A 16,555-nucleotide genomic window follows, 5' to 3' on the forward strand; every position below is an offset into this window, starting at 1 on the left:
TTCGATGAATTCATGCTGAGAATTTGTTTAATTGAACTCACTTTTTTAGCATATAAAACAATCTTCTGGACTTGACCTGTTTCTGCAAAGCACTGAATGACTTTATTTGGGACGTTAGCCCTTAGGTACACACTAAGTGCCAATGTAGGGTCCACAGATTTCACAAGATCACCCAGTTCTTCAGAACATTCCAGCTGTCCAAAGGAAAAAGAGATTGTTTAGTGATTGATCAACAACTGTTTTAGAAATGAGCAGTTGACACTATATCCACTATAAGTAATAACTAGTATGAGAGGTACTTAGTTTCACAGAATATATTATAAATATGCAGGGGTTGTGGCTGGTAGACTCTTAATCTTGTATTCACAGCAATGTCTCAGTAGAATTCTCCACAAATCTTATTTAAAGATAAAAAGCTCACCTAGACTGCAATCCTATAGATATTATCAACTACCTTGTTAGGGATGTAAGTACTTTAAAGCAGAATCTTCTACCTCTTGTACTTCCAACTACTAAGAATATTCAGATATCAGACTCACATCACATGGCCCCAATTTTCAAAACAAAAGCAACTTTTTTTTTTTGTTTTTTTTTTGAGACAGAGTCTCACTCTGTCACCCAGGCTGGAGTGCAGTGGCGCGATCTCGGCTCTCTGCAAGCTCTGCCTACTGGGTTCACCGCATTCTCCTGCCTCAGCCTGCCAAGTAGCTGGGACTACAGGCGCCCACCACCACGCCCGGCTAATTTTGTTTTGTATTTTTTAGTAGAGACGGGGTTTCACTTAGCCAGGATGGCCTCGATCTCCTGACCTCATGATCCGCCCGCCTCGGCCTCCCAAAGTGCTGGGACTACAGGCATGAGCCACCGTGCCCGGCAAAAAGCAACTTTTAATGTAACATTATCAACTGAAAATCTGATATTGAAGGAGCCAGATGAGGTTTACCATAAGGACAGTTATTAAATCCCAGTGTAACCTATATATGTCCGAAGGATCTAAGCACCACTATCTTCTTGACTTGGATTTAAGCTTATAGGGCAGGAAGGACATTCTTAAGAATTTTTAGGTAGTATACAAGCAAATACCGTCTTCTGTGTTATTCAGTCTGCCTTACTCATTGAGCTGCCCAATCTGGAAATTCATTTCCTAAGAGTTCTGGTTTACATACCAAAGTTGACTTTCTTTTTTTTTTTTTTTTTGGAGACGGAGTCTTGCTCTCTCGCCCGGGCTGGAGTGCAGTGGCCGGATCTCAGCTCACTGCAAGCTCCGCCTCCCGGGTTTTACGCCATTCTCCTGCCTCAGCCTCCGGAGTAGCTGGGACTACAGGCGCCCGCCACCTCGCCTGGCTAGTTTTTTGTATTTTAGTAGAGACGGGGTTTCACCGTGTTAGCCAGGATGGTCTTGATCTCCTGACCTCGTGATCCGCCCGTCTCGGCCTCCCAAAGTGCTGGGATTACAGGCTTGAGCCACCACGCCCGGCCCAAAGTTGACTTTCTACTTTGGAGACTAACTCTTATAAATGATATTTAATGCCAAAAATAGAAAGTTGTATCAGAGTCTATAATCTTAACTGAACATGCTAATGAATAGTTGATTAATGTCTCTTTTATTAATACCACAAATGGTCCCATATGACTGTTCACAGAAAAGGGTAATGATACCTAAAAAGCTTTCACCCTGTTACATAGGTTAACTCAGTTACCTTGGCTGTTCTCACCCTCCCTTATCTTCTTAAAAAATAGTGTGTATTTATTTGATAGAGTCTCTCTGTGTTGCCTAGGCTGGTCTCAAACTCCTTGCATCAAGTGATCCTTGTGATCCTTTTGCCTCGGCCTCCCTAAGTAGTGGGATTACAGGTGTGAGCTACCGAACTCAGCCCTGCCTTATCTTAACCAATTAGGATGGACCTCAGATACTCGCTAGTGTGGCTATTCTTCATCAGAGACTCCTGTCCAAGCATCCCAAATCTGATAAACTATTCTCTAGTATCTTACAAGATTGCCAGAAACTGGGTCAAGAAACAAGGACTTAGAATTAATAATATAAAAACAGTACTAATATATACTAATGCTGAAAGAATAATAACATTAAATGTTATTCACTATTCAGAGTGCTTTAAACAATACTACTTCAGTTCTTGACAATGGCAATTCCATACTACAACTTTGAGGAGAACGGTTTTTTTAATATGGTGGTGTGAAAGGAATTAACACTAATGGACAGCTAAAACTTGTCTGTTATCTTAGAAACAAAAAACACCCTTTGGCTATTTCTCAGTCACTATTCCACATAAGGAATAATGTGCTTAGGAAAATGTACTACCATTATATGCTCTCTGTAAAGAGAAATAAGTAAGTACTGAGTAAACATAAAAGGCATCGAGAAGACCTACAGTAAAGAAAGCTAGTTAACATTTAGAAAAGGTTCATATTTAAATCAATTTCAAGAAACCAAGTTAAATATTTTTCCATGTAACACCAACTAACATTCTGTGAAATCACTGGGAAACAGTATCTCATTGCTAATTAGACAGCCATCCTGTCTTATTAAGATCCAACTTTTTTTTTTTAAGACTGAGTCTCATTCTATAGCCCAGGCTACAGTGCAGTGATGCAATTTCAGCTCACTGCAACCTCCACCTCCTGGGTTCAAGCGATTCTCCTGCCTCAGCCTCCCGAGTAGCTGGGATTACAGGTGCTGCCACCATGTCCAGCCAATTTTTGTATTTTTAGTAAAGACAGGGTTTCTCCATGTTGGTCTGGCTGGTCTCAAACTCCCAACCTCAGGTGATCCGCCTGCCTCGGCCTCCCAAAGCGCTGGGATTACAGACGTGAGCCACCACGCCCAGTGAAAAAATAAATATATTTTCAAAAGGAAATAAGTGAACCCATCTTATGCAATGTATGTTTTTGTTCTGTTTCTACCAGCAGTAATGGAGACATTTTGGTGCAGCCTAAATGATTTTAACTTGCTAATATCATATTTAATGCAATCAAAACAAGATTATGTCAACACAATTTAATGTACCTTATCTTCTTTTAACCATTTCTCCAAAAGCTGTTTTCGCCCTTGCTGAAGTACAGGCCTACAAAGCTCTAAGGATTCGTATTTGTTGAGCTGTCCCTGGTCCAAAAGGATACCAAAGTACTGAAGTAGAGGAGAAGTTTGACCTGGCTGGGCTGGGACACTCTGGAACCGACGGATAGTGTCTGGAGTACGAAGAATACCCTTTAAGAACAAGAAATGTTAAACACACTTCAAAAGTGATCCAAACATCACACTAATCACCCCATAGAGATCAATCTCTTAGGTCAATCTTAAAGGAATTAATCCATCTATTAAAATGAAGTTTCAAATCTTCTCCATCTAGAGTAAATATTTAGTCACTATCTTTCATACCCCTGGTTCAATGTTATAAGATTATCTAGAATCAAAAATAGATCAACTTAAATTACAATGTCAATGTGTAAGAGAATAGTTATAATCATAACATAGTTATAGCTAGGTATTATCCCAAGTTCATATTAAATTAAGTACAAATTTCATAATGAATATTGGTCAGGAATGTAAGGTGTTAATTCAGTCCACCATAAACCAACATCAAAAGTGATAAGAATAAATTCAGCCTAATTTTGACAGCTCTACCTACCAAAAAATCGGATAGTATTTATTTCATGTCCAACTTATGGAAATAAAATCAGTAACCATCATCTATGAGGTCAAATAGTATTACACCTAAATAACTAAACATTATTACATCTATGTAAATCAAAAGCTTGCTAGAACTACATATCCTTCTAACAATCTGGGTTTTAAAAAACTAATCAAATCCAGAGAAAATTAACCAAATCTAGAGGCACTGACAAGGAATTCTACTAAAGGAAAACGTAACCCAAATGTAATCTAAAAACAGTTTCTCTGTAGAAAGCTGGTTCCTTTTCTAGCAATATGAGAAACAGAATATTAACAATGGATTAATGTCACGACAACTTCATTTTCATAACGCTTTACCTTTGGTGCATTAGCAGCCACCTTTGCTGCCTCTGAGTAATTTCCCTGGGCAAAAAGAGCATTAAATTTCCGGGCAAAGAGTTCTTCAGCACCGGCTAAGTTGTTACGTACAGCCATTCTCAGAGCCAAATCAGGATTCTGTAGAACATTGGTGATGTAAGGAATTATGTTTTCTTCTTCCACACACACTGACAGAACCTGCAATTTAAAGAATAAAATATAGCTGCAATGTGTTCATTTTGATACAAATGATACCAAATCTATTTAGAACAGGTTAATACTGAGTCACAAAGGTAATGAAATTGTGACAGCTGTTTTCTTGCTGCCATTAAAAAATAAAAGAAAGGAAGGAAGGAAGACAAGGAGAAAAAAAATTAAGGAGATTTGAAAACAAGTATCACAGGGTGCTAGGCCATTATGTGGTTCCTAAAATATGGCCATTCTATAATCTAAATAACTTCTTACTTCACTGTCCAAACTAACTGCTTTGATACCATCTATTCATTCTTAACACACTCAGTATCAAAGATTAACATTCCCACTTAATTGAGCTCTGAAAGACAACTCCACATAATTTAAAACTTCCTGAGGACTTCAATCTTGATAACCTACAGAAAATGACACTGAAGAAGCTATGATATCTAAATGACATTTAAGGTTCACTTGCAAGTTGTTTAAGGTATATTCCTTTTAATTTTAGGATTTTTTTACAAGAACTTTTCAGTAATTTTTGTTAATTACATTTTCATTCCTAGAGACCAGATTATATAGTCAGTGAAGGGAGGGACCACTGAATCCTCAAGCAGCTAACATAATGCAAGGAACATGGTAGGTGCTTGAAAAAATAGGCCGGGTACAGGGGCTCACACCTGTAATCCCAGCACTTTGGGAGGCTGAGGCAGGTGGATCACAAGGTCAGGAGTTCAAGACCAGCCTGGCCAACATGGTGAAACTCCACCTCTACTAATAAAAATACAAAAAATAGCCGGGTGTGGTGGCATGCGCCTGTAGTCCCACCTACTAGGGAGGCTGAGGCAGGAGAATTGCTTGAACCCAGGAGGCGGAGGTTTCAGTAAGTCAAGATGGCTCCACTGTACTCCAGCCTGGGTAACAGAGGGAGTCTCAAAATAAATAAATAAATAAATAAAAATAATAATATCAGTAAAGGCCAATTTCTAATTGCTTGTTTGCAAAAGTTCCCTACCCTCAAACCTCCTTAACACTCAATGCCACAGAATACTTTCTGGCTTGCCCCAAAAGCTGAACTACTGTCGACTGCCATAGAGAAAGGGATTCCTTCTCTACCCATCCATCCCTTTCCCCAGTGTAGAACTAGTCATATGCCCTAGCTTATAAACTACTCATATTACCTGTAACAGCACTTCTCAACCTAATATAATTGTATAATTGTTTCTCAGTCACCGTTCACATGAGGAAAAGGGGCTTCTCTTTGTTTAATTGTATTACTAGCAATATGCAATTAGTGTAGCATAAAACACATTTAATTTGTTGAATAAATGAATATAGTAAATGGCTGTCCCCAAATCAGTAAGAATTGAAAAATACTTGAGAACTCAGTGAACCAAACAGATAGATAGGTAACAGTCTGCCCTGCCTATTCTACTACTACTTTCAGAGAAAATTAAGAAATTTTAACCTCCAGGATTTTATTTCTACAGGTCCGACCTCCATCCTCAAGGCTTATTTAAAGGAAGTAATAATTACTTTCTTTATAGTTATTTGCATTCCTGAGCCCCAACCTTAACTTAAATCTTACCTCCTATAAAGAATGAGAAAGATAAACAGAAAATCCAGTTCCAATTACATTTTCTGAAGCTTCCTATTGATTGCTGCCTTAGGTTTCCCCAAATACTGAATCCACAGTTTCATCCTTATCATAAAGACTGTTTTAGCAGATTTCTAGCAACCAGTACTTAATAAGATCTCCTACAGGGAACAGAAAAGGTTCCAGGTTCCAGTGTCTTCTAAAGTACTCAGTTCTATCAAATTCAGAATTTAAGTCAGATGTTGACTATAACATCACTTTACTTGATTTTGCTTTTTCAACCGATAGAAGCCACATATTCATCCCTTCAGGGAATATGCCGAGTTAGTAGACTTTAGCGAAGAGTAAAAGAAAGCCCTAAGGTTACTGTAAATACCTCTTTACTCAAAGTAGCTGGCACATAAAATTTGGGAGGAAGGGAAAGTAACAATCAATCAACAAGTTCCCAGAATTAGAGTTATGAACACCAAGAATGTATCATGAAATTGTTTAAGGTACTTTAGGTTAAGCATTATCTTAAAACAGCACAACAGCAGAAACAAAAAGGGGCCAGGTGTGGTGGCTCATGCCTGTAATCCTAGCACTTTGGGAGGCCAAGGCAGGAGCATCACTTGAGCCCAGGAGTTCAAGACCAGCCTGGGCAACAGAGCAAGACCCTGTCTCTCTTTCTCTCTTTTTCTGAGACAAAGTCTTGCTTTTTGAGACGGAGTCTTGCTCTGTCACCCAGGCTGGAGTGCAGTGGCATGATCTTGGCTCACAGAAACCTCTGCCTCCTGGCTTCAAGCAATTCTCCTGTCTCAGTCTCCCAAGTAGCTGGGACTACATGTACCTGCCACCATGCCAGGCTAATTTTTTTTCGTATTTTTAGTAGAGACAGGTTTCACCATATTGGTCAGGCTCGTCTCAAAATCCTGACCCCAGGTGATCCACCCAACTCAACCTCCCAAAGTACTGAGATTACAGGTGTGAGATACTGTGCCCAGCCCCTTTCTTTTTTTTTTTTTAAATTAAGAGTTTAAAAAAAAAAAAGGTCCCTGGCTTCACAACTTCATGATTATTAAATTATCACTAATTTACTTCACCAAAAAAGGCCAATATATTCTTGATTTTCCTCTTTTTTTTTTTGGAGCCAGAGTCTTGCTCTGTCATCCAGGCTGGAGTGCAGTGACGTGATCTTGGCTCATTTTTTGTAACTTCTGCCTCCCAGGTTCAAGTGATTCTCTTGCCTCAGCCTCCCAAGTAGCTAGGATTACAGATATGCACCATCATAGCCAGCTAAGTTTTTGTATTTTAGTAGAGACGGGTTTTCACCATGTTGGCCAGGCTGGTCTCGAACTCCTGAGCTCAGGCAATCTGCCCACGTCGCCCTCCCAAAGGGCTGGGATTACAGGTGTGAGCCACTGCGCCTAGCCTTATTCTTGATTTTTCTAAGAGAGAGACTCACAACTGAATACCTGAAAGCTACTGAATTTTTAAAACTGCTTTTGTCCCAGACACTGACTGGTGCTAGAAATATAATTTACTAAAGACAATCCGTTTTTCTAATGAAGAACAGTGACTGTGACAGCTAAGCAAGCAATTTTAGTAAGTATGTTAAGTGTTATGAGGAGAAAGCCGTAAGTTAAGTTCTAAGAGTACAGAGCAGAAGCACCTAACCAGGTCTGGAGTTAAGGTGGGACATGGGTAGGTAGGGATGGACTCCCTTTCCCTAGACGAACTATCTCTTCATATACGTAACATTTTCAAAATTAACTGAATGAAGGAGAAACAAAACCCATCTACTTCCTTTGCTTATTATCTGGGAAAAATACTAATTTGGAAGAAAACGAGTAAAAGGCAAGACCAGTAACAGTATTAAGTTTTAAAATTTTTAGCCACTTTTCAGAAAATTAAGATACCTCCTGGTAAAATATTCTTATTCATATTAAAATAGGCCATGCGCTATGACTCATGCCTGTGATCCCAGCACTTTGGTAGGCCGAGGCGGGTGGATCACAAGGTCAGGAGTTTCAGACCCGCCTGGCCAACATGGTGAAACCCCATCTCTACTAAAAATACAGAAATTAGCTGGGTGCGGTGACTCACACCTGTAATTGTAGTTACTTGGATGGCTGAGGCAGGAGAATTGCTTAAACTCGGGAAGTGGAGGTTGTAGTGAGCTGAGATCATGCCACTGCACTCTAACTTGGGTGACAGAGCGAGACTCCGTCTCAAGAAAAAAAAAAAAAAGAAATTAAAATAATATGATGACAGAGAACCACTTGCTAGATGGTATTAACAGGTTTTCAAAAATGACAAATTTAGAATGGATAATATTTTTCCTACCGAATTGATTAACTTTCCAGGCATCCCACAAGAGGTACTGAAACATATCACCTTCTAACATGTAATAGTAATACTTAATTAAGGAGCTAGGAAAAGGGATGTAGGTAGAATTCTTTTCCCTGTAGCTGATAATTGCTCTGCCTTGGAGAGATAACAGAAAACTCCTTAAAAAGAACAGTCTGTCAAATATGATCCTAAATTGTTTCTTTCCATGGAGAATCACTTCTCTTGACAGTAATGCATCTATACAGTCCTAGATGGCTATAAACCAGTTTCTCTGAAACAGGATTAAAGAGACACTTTGTATTCATACACATCTCTATTTTTAGGTATATATTATTTTCCTTTTTTATCAGCTTACATCATGCTTTGATATATATTATTTTCTAATATCCAAAGTTACCATTTACTTTTTGGAAAAAAACTAACAGTAATGTGTTTATTTTCTATTTTATTATTTTTGGGAGTAATTTCTCAAAAGTACAGGATTGTTCCCAACTCATCAGGTTATCTTATTTTATTGCTTAAGTTTCAAGGTTTCCTTACTTGTCCCTTTCTGTTTACTCCAATTATTCCAGCTGTGGCTTCATGAGGTGCAGTAACAAAAATCGTTTCTCCACTGATTCTATTCATGTAGATGCAGGTACCAGTCTCAAGATCATAGAGGTGGATATAACCATACTTGGTTATCAAGAATACCACATCATGCTTTTCACTGATCTATAGAAAGAAAATCAACACTTTAGTGAAATAATGAATCTATAAACAGAAAATAAAAACATTCAGTCTAATTCCATTTTAGAGATGGTAAAATTCTAGAACAAGAGGGTTATTTGAAAAATTATAAGCTAATATTTAAAGTTTCCTTCATTTTTATAGCACATTTAAATATGGATCTCCCAAGCTCTTATATAACACAAGAATATGAATGAAACTGATAAAAGGAAAGATAATTCAAAACGTAGGATAGCACAGTTTACATATTACAGGCATACCTCATTTTACCGCACTTTGCAATGCAGATGAATCTTTACGAATGGAAGGTTTATGGCAACCCTGCATCGAGCAAGCCTATGGGCACTATTTTCCAACGGCATGTGCTCTCTTCGGTGTCTCTGTGTCACGTTTTCATTAATTCTCACAATATTTCAAACCTTTTCATTATTATATCTGTTATGTTGATCTGTGACCAGTGATCTTTGATGTTACTATTGTAATTATTTTAGGGTGCGATGAATTGCACCCACATAAGACAGCAAACTTAACCGATAAATATTGTGTGTGTTCTGACTGCTCCAGCAACCAGCTGTTCTCCCATTTCTTTCTCTTTCCTTGGGCCTCCCTATTCCGAGACACAACAATAATGAAATTAGGCCAGTTAATAACCCTACAATTGCCTCTACATGTTCTACCTCTCATTTTAAATCAAAAGCTAGAAGTAATTTTAAGTTCAGTGAGAAAGACACGTCTAAAGCCAAGATAGGCTGAATGGTGGGCTTTTTGACCCAGCCAAGTTGTGAATACAAAGCAAAAGTTCTTGAAGGAAATTAAAAGTGCTACTCCAGTGAACACATGAATAATAAGAAAACCTAACAGCTTTTCTTGCTGATATGGAGAAAGCGCACTAGTGCAGTGGCTTACAAATGTAATCCCAGTCTCATTTTCTCACATCTAAGAAAACGACCACAGACAAAGTCAAACTCTAGGTACTTGCCACATGGAGGTAATGTTTTCCATGCCAAAGAGAAATAAAACGATTCTACTTCTGAATTTATGTAACTATATAAATGAGCAGTTTTTTTCTCTTTTAAAATGTTATAGGACGGGTGCGGTGGCTCATGCCTGTAATCCTAGCACTTTGGGAGGCCAAGGTGGGTGGATTGCCTGAGCTCAGGAGATTGAGACCAGCCTGGGCAACACAGTGAAATTCCGTCTCTACTAAAATACAAAAGAAATTAGCCGGGCATGGCAGCATGCACCTGTAGTCCCAGCTACTGGGGAGGCTGAGACAGGAGAATTGCTTGACCCTGGAGGCGGAGGTTGCAGTGAGCCAAGATGGTGCCACTGCACTCTAGTCTGGGCGACAGAGTGAGACTCCGTCTCTAAAAGAAAAATGTTATACACAGCTGGGTGCAGTGGCTCATGCCTGTAATCTCAGCACTTTGGGAGGCCGAGGTAGGTGGATCACTTGAGGTGAGGAGTTTGAGACCAGCCTGACCAATATGGTGAAGACCTGACTCTACTAAAAATACAAAAAAATTACCCAGGTGTAGTGGTGCATGAGATTGCGCCATTGCACTCCAACCTGGGTGACAGAGTGAGACCCTGTCTCAAACAAAAATACAAATAAAAATGTTATATACTAGCCAGGTGCAGTGGTATGTGTCTGTAGTCCCAGCTGCACAGGAGGCTGAAGCACAAGGATTACTTAAGGTCAGGAGTTTAAGACCAGCCTGGGCCAGGCATGGTGGCTTATGCCTGTGATCCCAGCACTGTGGGAGGCCGAGGTGGGCAGATCACTTGAGGTCAGGAGTTCAAGACCAGCCTGACCAACATGGCGAAACCCAGACTCTACTAAAAATACAAAAATTAGCCAGGTGTGGTGGCAGGTGCCTGTAATCTCAGCTACTCGGGAGGCTGAGGCATGAGAATCGCTTGAATCCAGGAGGCAGAGATTGCAGTGAGCTGAGACTACGCCACTGTACTCCAGTCTGGGCAATAGAGAGATTCAGTCTCATAAAAAAAAAAAGACCAGCCGGGGCAACACAGTGAGACATTGTCTCTAAAATACTTTTTAAATAGCCAGGCGTAGTGGTATGTACCTGTAGTCCTACCTACTCTTAGCTACTCTGGAGGCTGAGGCAGGAGGATCAATTGAGCCCAGGAGTTCAAGTTCAAGGCTGCAGTGAGCTATGATCACACCAACTGCATTCCAGCCAGGGCAACAGAGGGAGACCCTGTCTCTTTAAAGAGGGAGAGGGAGGGGGAGAGGTGGAGAGTGGGAGAGAGGGGGAGGAGGCCCGGCGCAGTGGCTCACGCCTGTAATCCCAGCACTTTGGGAGGCCAAGGTGGGTGGATCACGAGGTCAGGAGATCAAGACCATCCTGGCTAACACGGTGAAACCCCGTCTCTACAAAAAATACAAAAAATTAGCCAGGCGTAGTGGCGAGCGCCTGTAGTCCCAGCTACTCGGGAAGCTGAGGCAGGAGAATGGCGTGAACCTGGGAGGCGGAGCTTGCAGTGAGCTGAGATCGCGCCACTGCACTCCAGCCTGGGCGACAGAGTGAGACTCTGTCTCAAAAAAAAAAAAAAGAAAAGAAAAGAAAACGAAGAGAAGAGAAGGAAAGGAAGGGAAAGGGAAAGGAAGGAAAAAAGATCGGCCAGGCGTGGTGGCTCACGCCTGTAATCCCAGCACTTTGGGAGGCTGAGGCAGGCGGATCACGAGGTCAGGAGACTGACACCATCCTGGCTAACACAGCGAAACCCTGTATTCTGTATTTTGAAAAAATACAAAAAAATTAGCCGAGCGTGGTGGTGGGCGCCTGTAGTCCCAGCTACTCATGAGGCTGAGGCAGGAGAATGGCATGAACCCGGGAGGTGGAGCTTGCAGTGAGCCGAGATCCTGCCACTGCACTCCAGTCTGGGCGACAGAACGAGACTCCGTCTCAAAAACAAAAAGAGATCAAACCAGCTACAGCATTCTCTTAAGCCAAAGCCTAATCTAGTGTTAGGCCCTAACTCTCCTCAATTATGTGAAGGCTCAGAGAGGCGAGAAAACAACAGAAGAAAAATATGAAGGTAGCAGAAGTTGATTTGTGAGGTTTAAGCAAAGAAACTGTCTGTACAATATAAAAGTGTAAGGTGAAAACCAAGTACTGATGTAGAAGCTGCAGCAAGTTATATGGAAGATCTAGTAAAGATCATTGAAGGTGGTCACACTAAACAACAGATTTTCTCTACAGAGAAGTCAATGCCTGGCTTTAATGGACAGGCTGACTCTCTTATTAGGAACTAATGATGCTGGTGACTTTAAGTTGAAGCCAATGCTCATCTGCTATTCCAAAAATCCTAGGACCCTCAAGAATTATGCTAAATCTACTTTGCTTATCCTATAGAAATGGAACAGCAAAGCCCTGATGACAGCACATCTGTTTACAGCATGGTTTACTAAATATTTTATGCCTACTGTTGAGACCTACTGCTCAGAAAAAAAAGATTCCTTTCAAAATATTACTGCTCATCGACAATGCACATAGTCATCCAAGAGCTCTGATGGAAATATACAAGGAGATTAATATTGCTTACATGTCTGCTAAGACAGCATCCATTCTGAAGCCTATGGATCAAAGAAGCAATTTTGACTTACAAGTCTTCTTATTTAAGAAATGTATTTCAGGCCGGGCGTGGTGGCTCAAGCCTGTAATCCCAGCACTTTGGGAGGCTGAGACGGGCGGATCACGAGGTCAGGAGATTGAGACCATCCTGGCTAACATGGTGAAACCCCATCTATACTAAAAAATAAAAAAACTAGCTGGGCGAGGTGGCGGGCGCCTGTAGTCCCAGCTACTCGGGAGGCTGAGGCAGGACAATGGCGTAAACCCGGGAGGTGGAGCTTGCAGTGAGCTGAGATCTGGCTACTGCACTCCAGCCCGGGCGACAGAGCCAGACTCCGTCTCAAAAAAAAAAAAAAAAAAGAAAGAAATATATTTCATAAGACCACAGCTGCCCTGGATAAGTGATTCGTCTGATGGATCTGGGCAAAGTAAATTTAAGTGAATCTGGAAAGGATTCACCACAGTACATTTAAGTAATGGTGAATCTGGAAAGGATTCATCATTCTAGATGTCATTAACAACATTCATGATTCATGGGAGGAAGTCAAAATATCAACATTAAAAGGAGTTTGGAAGAGGCTGATTCCAACCTTCATGGATGATTGACGGGTTCAAGACTTCAGTGGAGCAAATACGGGCAGATGTGGTAGAAATAGTAAGAAAACCAGAATTAGAAATAGAGCCTAAAAATGTGATTGAATTACTGTATCTCCTAGTGAAGGAGCTGTTTCTTAAGGATGAGCAAAGAAAAGTGGTTTCTTGAGATAAAATCTACTGCTGGTGAAGGTGCTGTGAACATTGCTGAGTGACAACAAAGGATTTAGATTATTACAGAAACTTAGCTAGTAAAGCACTGGCAGGGTTTGAAAGAATCGACTCCAATTTTGAAAGAAGATCTACTGTGGGTAAAATGCTATCAAACAGCATTGCATAGAGAAATCTTTTGTGAAAGAGTCAACTGATGCAGCAAACTTCTTTGCTGTCTTATTTTAAGAAACTGCCACAGCCACCTCAACCACTCTGATTATTCAGCAGTCATTGACATTGAGACAAGACTTTCCACAAGCAAAAAGATTAAAACTCACTAAAGGCTCAAATAATCATTAACATTTTTTAGCAGTAAAGTATTTTTAAATTACAGTATGTATACGGTTTTTCTAGACAATGCTATTTCACACTTTACAGTAGACTATAGCATAGTGTAAGTGTAACTTTGATCTGCACTAGGAAACCAAATAATTCTTATGACGCACTTTGTTGTGGTATGTAATTTATTGTGGTGGTCTGGAACCAAACCTCATAATATGCCCAAGGTAGGCCTGTACATGAAAGGCCAAGGTATTATTTTACAAAGCTTCACTAATAAACTTTATAAGAGTATTCTTTTAAGCATCACTTAAATTATATCTACCATGAATAGTCTTTGGGTTAATTTCTTTTAAGAAGAGAGATTTTTAAAAAGTCATTTATTTTGCTTAAAATACCTGCATTGCAACAGGAAAATCATTTTGTGCTTCTGGAGGAAAGAAAACATCCACTGCCTTCTTTGGAAAGGGCTGGTTCCCTGTAGGCGGTGTGCCAACTTCAATAATATGTAACTGTTCAAAAGAAAATCAAAATGTATATAAACCTACACATTAGCAGTTGATCATAGAAGCTTTATTTGTAGCCCCCAAATGGAAACAACCAACATGTTCTACAGAAGATCAATGTTAAATGGTTTTGGTTACATCCATACCAGGAATACTTGGTAATAAAAAGGAACAAACTTTCATGAACATTATGGTGAGTGAAAAAAAAGAAGCCAATCTTAAAAGGTCACATACTGTATGATTTGATTTATGTAACATTCCTAAAGTGACAACATTATAGGGATGGAGAATAAATTAGTGGTTTCCAGGAGCTAGGGATGGTGTGAGAGAGGGGGAGTGGGTGGGACTCTACAGTCATAAGGGAAATCACTGTGGTGATAAAATAGTTATCTACTCATGATAAAATGACACAGAATCATACAATTGTACCAATGTCAATTTCCTGGTTTTTCTACTGTACTACAGCTGTGTAAGATGTAGCCATTGGGAGAAAGTGGATAAAGAACACAGGCGACTGCTCTGTACTGTCTTTGCAGCTTCCTATAAATCTGTATTATTTTAAGATAAATACATTTTTTAAAGTCAGCTGATACTCAGGAGGCTGAGGCAGGAGAATCGCTTGAACCCGGGAGGCGGAGGTTGCAGGAAGCCGGGATTGTGCTACTGCATCCAACCTGGGCAACACAGCGAGACTCCATCTCAAAAAAAAATGTCAGCTGAATATCTGAAATAATCATACCTCAAATAATCTACCTGAAATAAATGGTATAGAAGGGTAATACATTACCTACAAAGGTATTTTTCTCCTAGCTTTCAATTTTAATTTAGTATTTCCAAATAGAAACATAAGTTGTTTAATTCTTCTCTACCTATACATATACACTAAAACAGAAGGAATGTATATACCTAATTTGAGTTGTCTCTCTAATCACAAACATCCCATAAACTAAATGAGAACATTTTGGTTTAAAATATCCAATGCTGCACGTAAGCCAGGCAAGAGAAAAGTAAATAATCTCAATGAAAAAGTACTATATATTTTCCTTAGTCATGTCAGAAATGAACTGAGACAAAAAATAATTCAGTTTCCAAGACACATACATATGAATGTGATAGGGTCTCATCATCCTTCATTAGGATGACTAGCCACACTGAAAAAAATTGATATCTTCCTTCAAAAGCTGTGGCAGACAGGATAGCACCATGTAATAAATAACAGGCTCAATAACCTATAAACAAGTTTCCAGATACTGTTCAAGATGACATTGAAACTTTTTTCTAGTAGAACTTTTCAATAAATATCCTGGCCTTATGTTTTAAGGATAATATCTAATTTCTAAAACTATGTGTTTTTTTCTGTTTAAATTCCATCAATTCAGATCTAAATATCAGTGCTTTCTACCCTTGTCACATTGAGGTGTTGGCAGCATTATTCCTCAATTCAGGGGCTATGTGAAATTTTAAGCAGAATTGTATCTCATTACTTACTATTTCCTCTCTCCTGACAGGCTACAGATGATCATATTTTAAGCAATCTCTATCTCAATTTTTAAAAACTGTTTACTTACCAAGAAAAAGAGACACAAGTCCTAACAAAGGTGAAGTTCAAATTTTTTGGTCTGCCTAGAATCTAAACCCTCTTCCTGATGGGACAACAAGAGGGAAGATACTCTTTACAAGTTTTGTTGGTGGTGGAACCAGCCTTCTGTTTTAGGAGCACCAAACACCAAATAATTATTTCCAAACCTCTCAGACGTAAGATGTGGGCATCTGATCTTGCCTATAACTGGACTTCGAACAGGGAGCTAGGAACACAAAGGTATTAGGATTTCAGAGATTCTACTCTGGTAGTGGAAATAGCAGTCAAATAGAATTTCCAAGCATCCAGCAATGCAATCATGGATCCAGAAGTGTCCTCAGAGTTCTATGGAATAGTTGTTGGCTGAGACCCTGACCACTGCTCATTTTCCATTATTTCTCCTCATCTCCCAGTCTTGGTTTTACAGCCTCCTTAGCTGTAGTAAACTATCCAATATCCTTCACTAAACAGACCATTGCTCCAATCAACCAGACCTTGTTTCTATTACCTGCAACTAAGTCTAATACACAAAGTACTACAATTTGTCCAGGTGATTCCAATGTGTAGCCACCGCTGAAAACCACTAACTTATGGCAATGTTATTCAACTATAGTCTACATTACCTCTATATCAAGCCATATAGGGTATTTAAAATGCAGATTATACTAGGAGACCAAGGCGGGAGGATCACTTGGACCCAGAGGTTTGAGACCAGCCTGGGCAATATAGTGAGACCCTGTCTCTACAAAAACACCAAATTTAGCCAGACATGGTGGCACGTGCCTATAGTCCCAGCTACTCGGGAGGCTGAGACAGAGGGATCACTTGAGCCCAGAAGGTCGAGGCTGCAGTGAGCCCAAGACTGTGCCACTGCACTCCAGCCTAGGCAACAGTGACACAAAAAATAAACAAAAAAACACTATGGGCACC

General features: G+C 39.9%; 1 protein-coding gene across 2 annotated transcripts in view; it reads right to left on the minus strand.

Moving 5' to 3' along the window:
• Nucleotides 1–16,555, minus strand: part of CLTC (clathrin heavy chain) — a 76,142-nt gene that overhangs the window by 30,655 nt on the left and 28,932 nt on the right. For both annotated transcript variants that reach the window (XM_017877422.1, XM_017877421.1), the window contains exons 5-9: nt 13,939–14,052; nt 8,667–8,840; nt 4,010–4,207; nt 3,026–3,226; nt 42–194 (exon numbers count right to left, since the gene is read on the minus strand). In XM_017877422.1, the coding sequence (XP_017732911.1) occupies nt 42–194; nt 3,026–3,226; nt 4,010–4,207; nt 8,667–8,840; nt 13,939–14,052 (840 nt within the window). The remainder of the gene's footprint in view (nt 1–41; nt 195–3,025; nt 3,227–4,009; nt 4,208–8,666; nt 8,841–13,938; nt 14,053–16,555) is intronic.

Source organism: Rhinopithecus bieti, unplaced genomic scaffold, assembly GCF_001698545.2.
Source record: "Rhinopithecus bieti isolate Rb0 unplaced genomic scaffold, ASM169854v2 scaffold_10657, whole genome shotgun sequence".
NCBI lineage: Eukaryota > Metazoa > Chordata > Mammalia > Primates > Cercopithecidae > Rhinopithecus > Rhinopithecus bieti.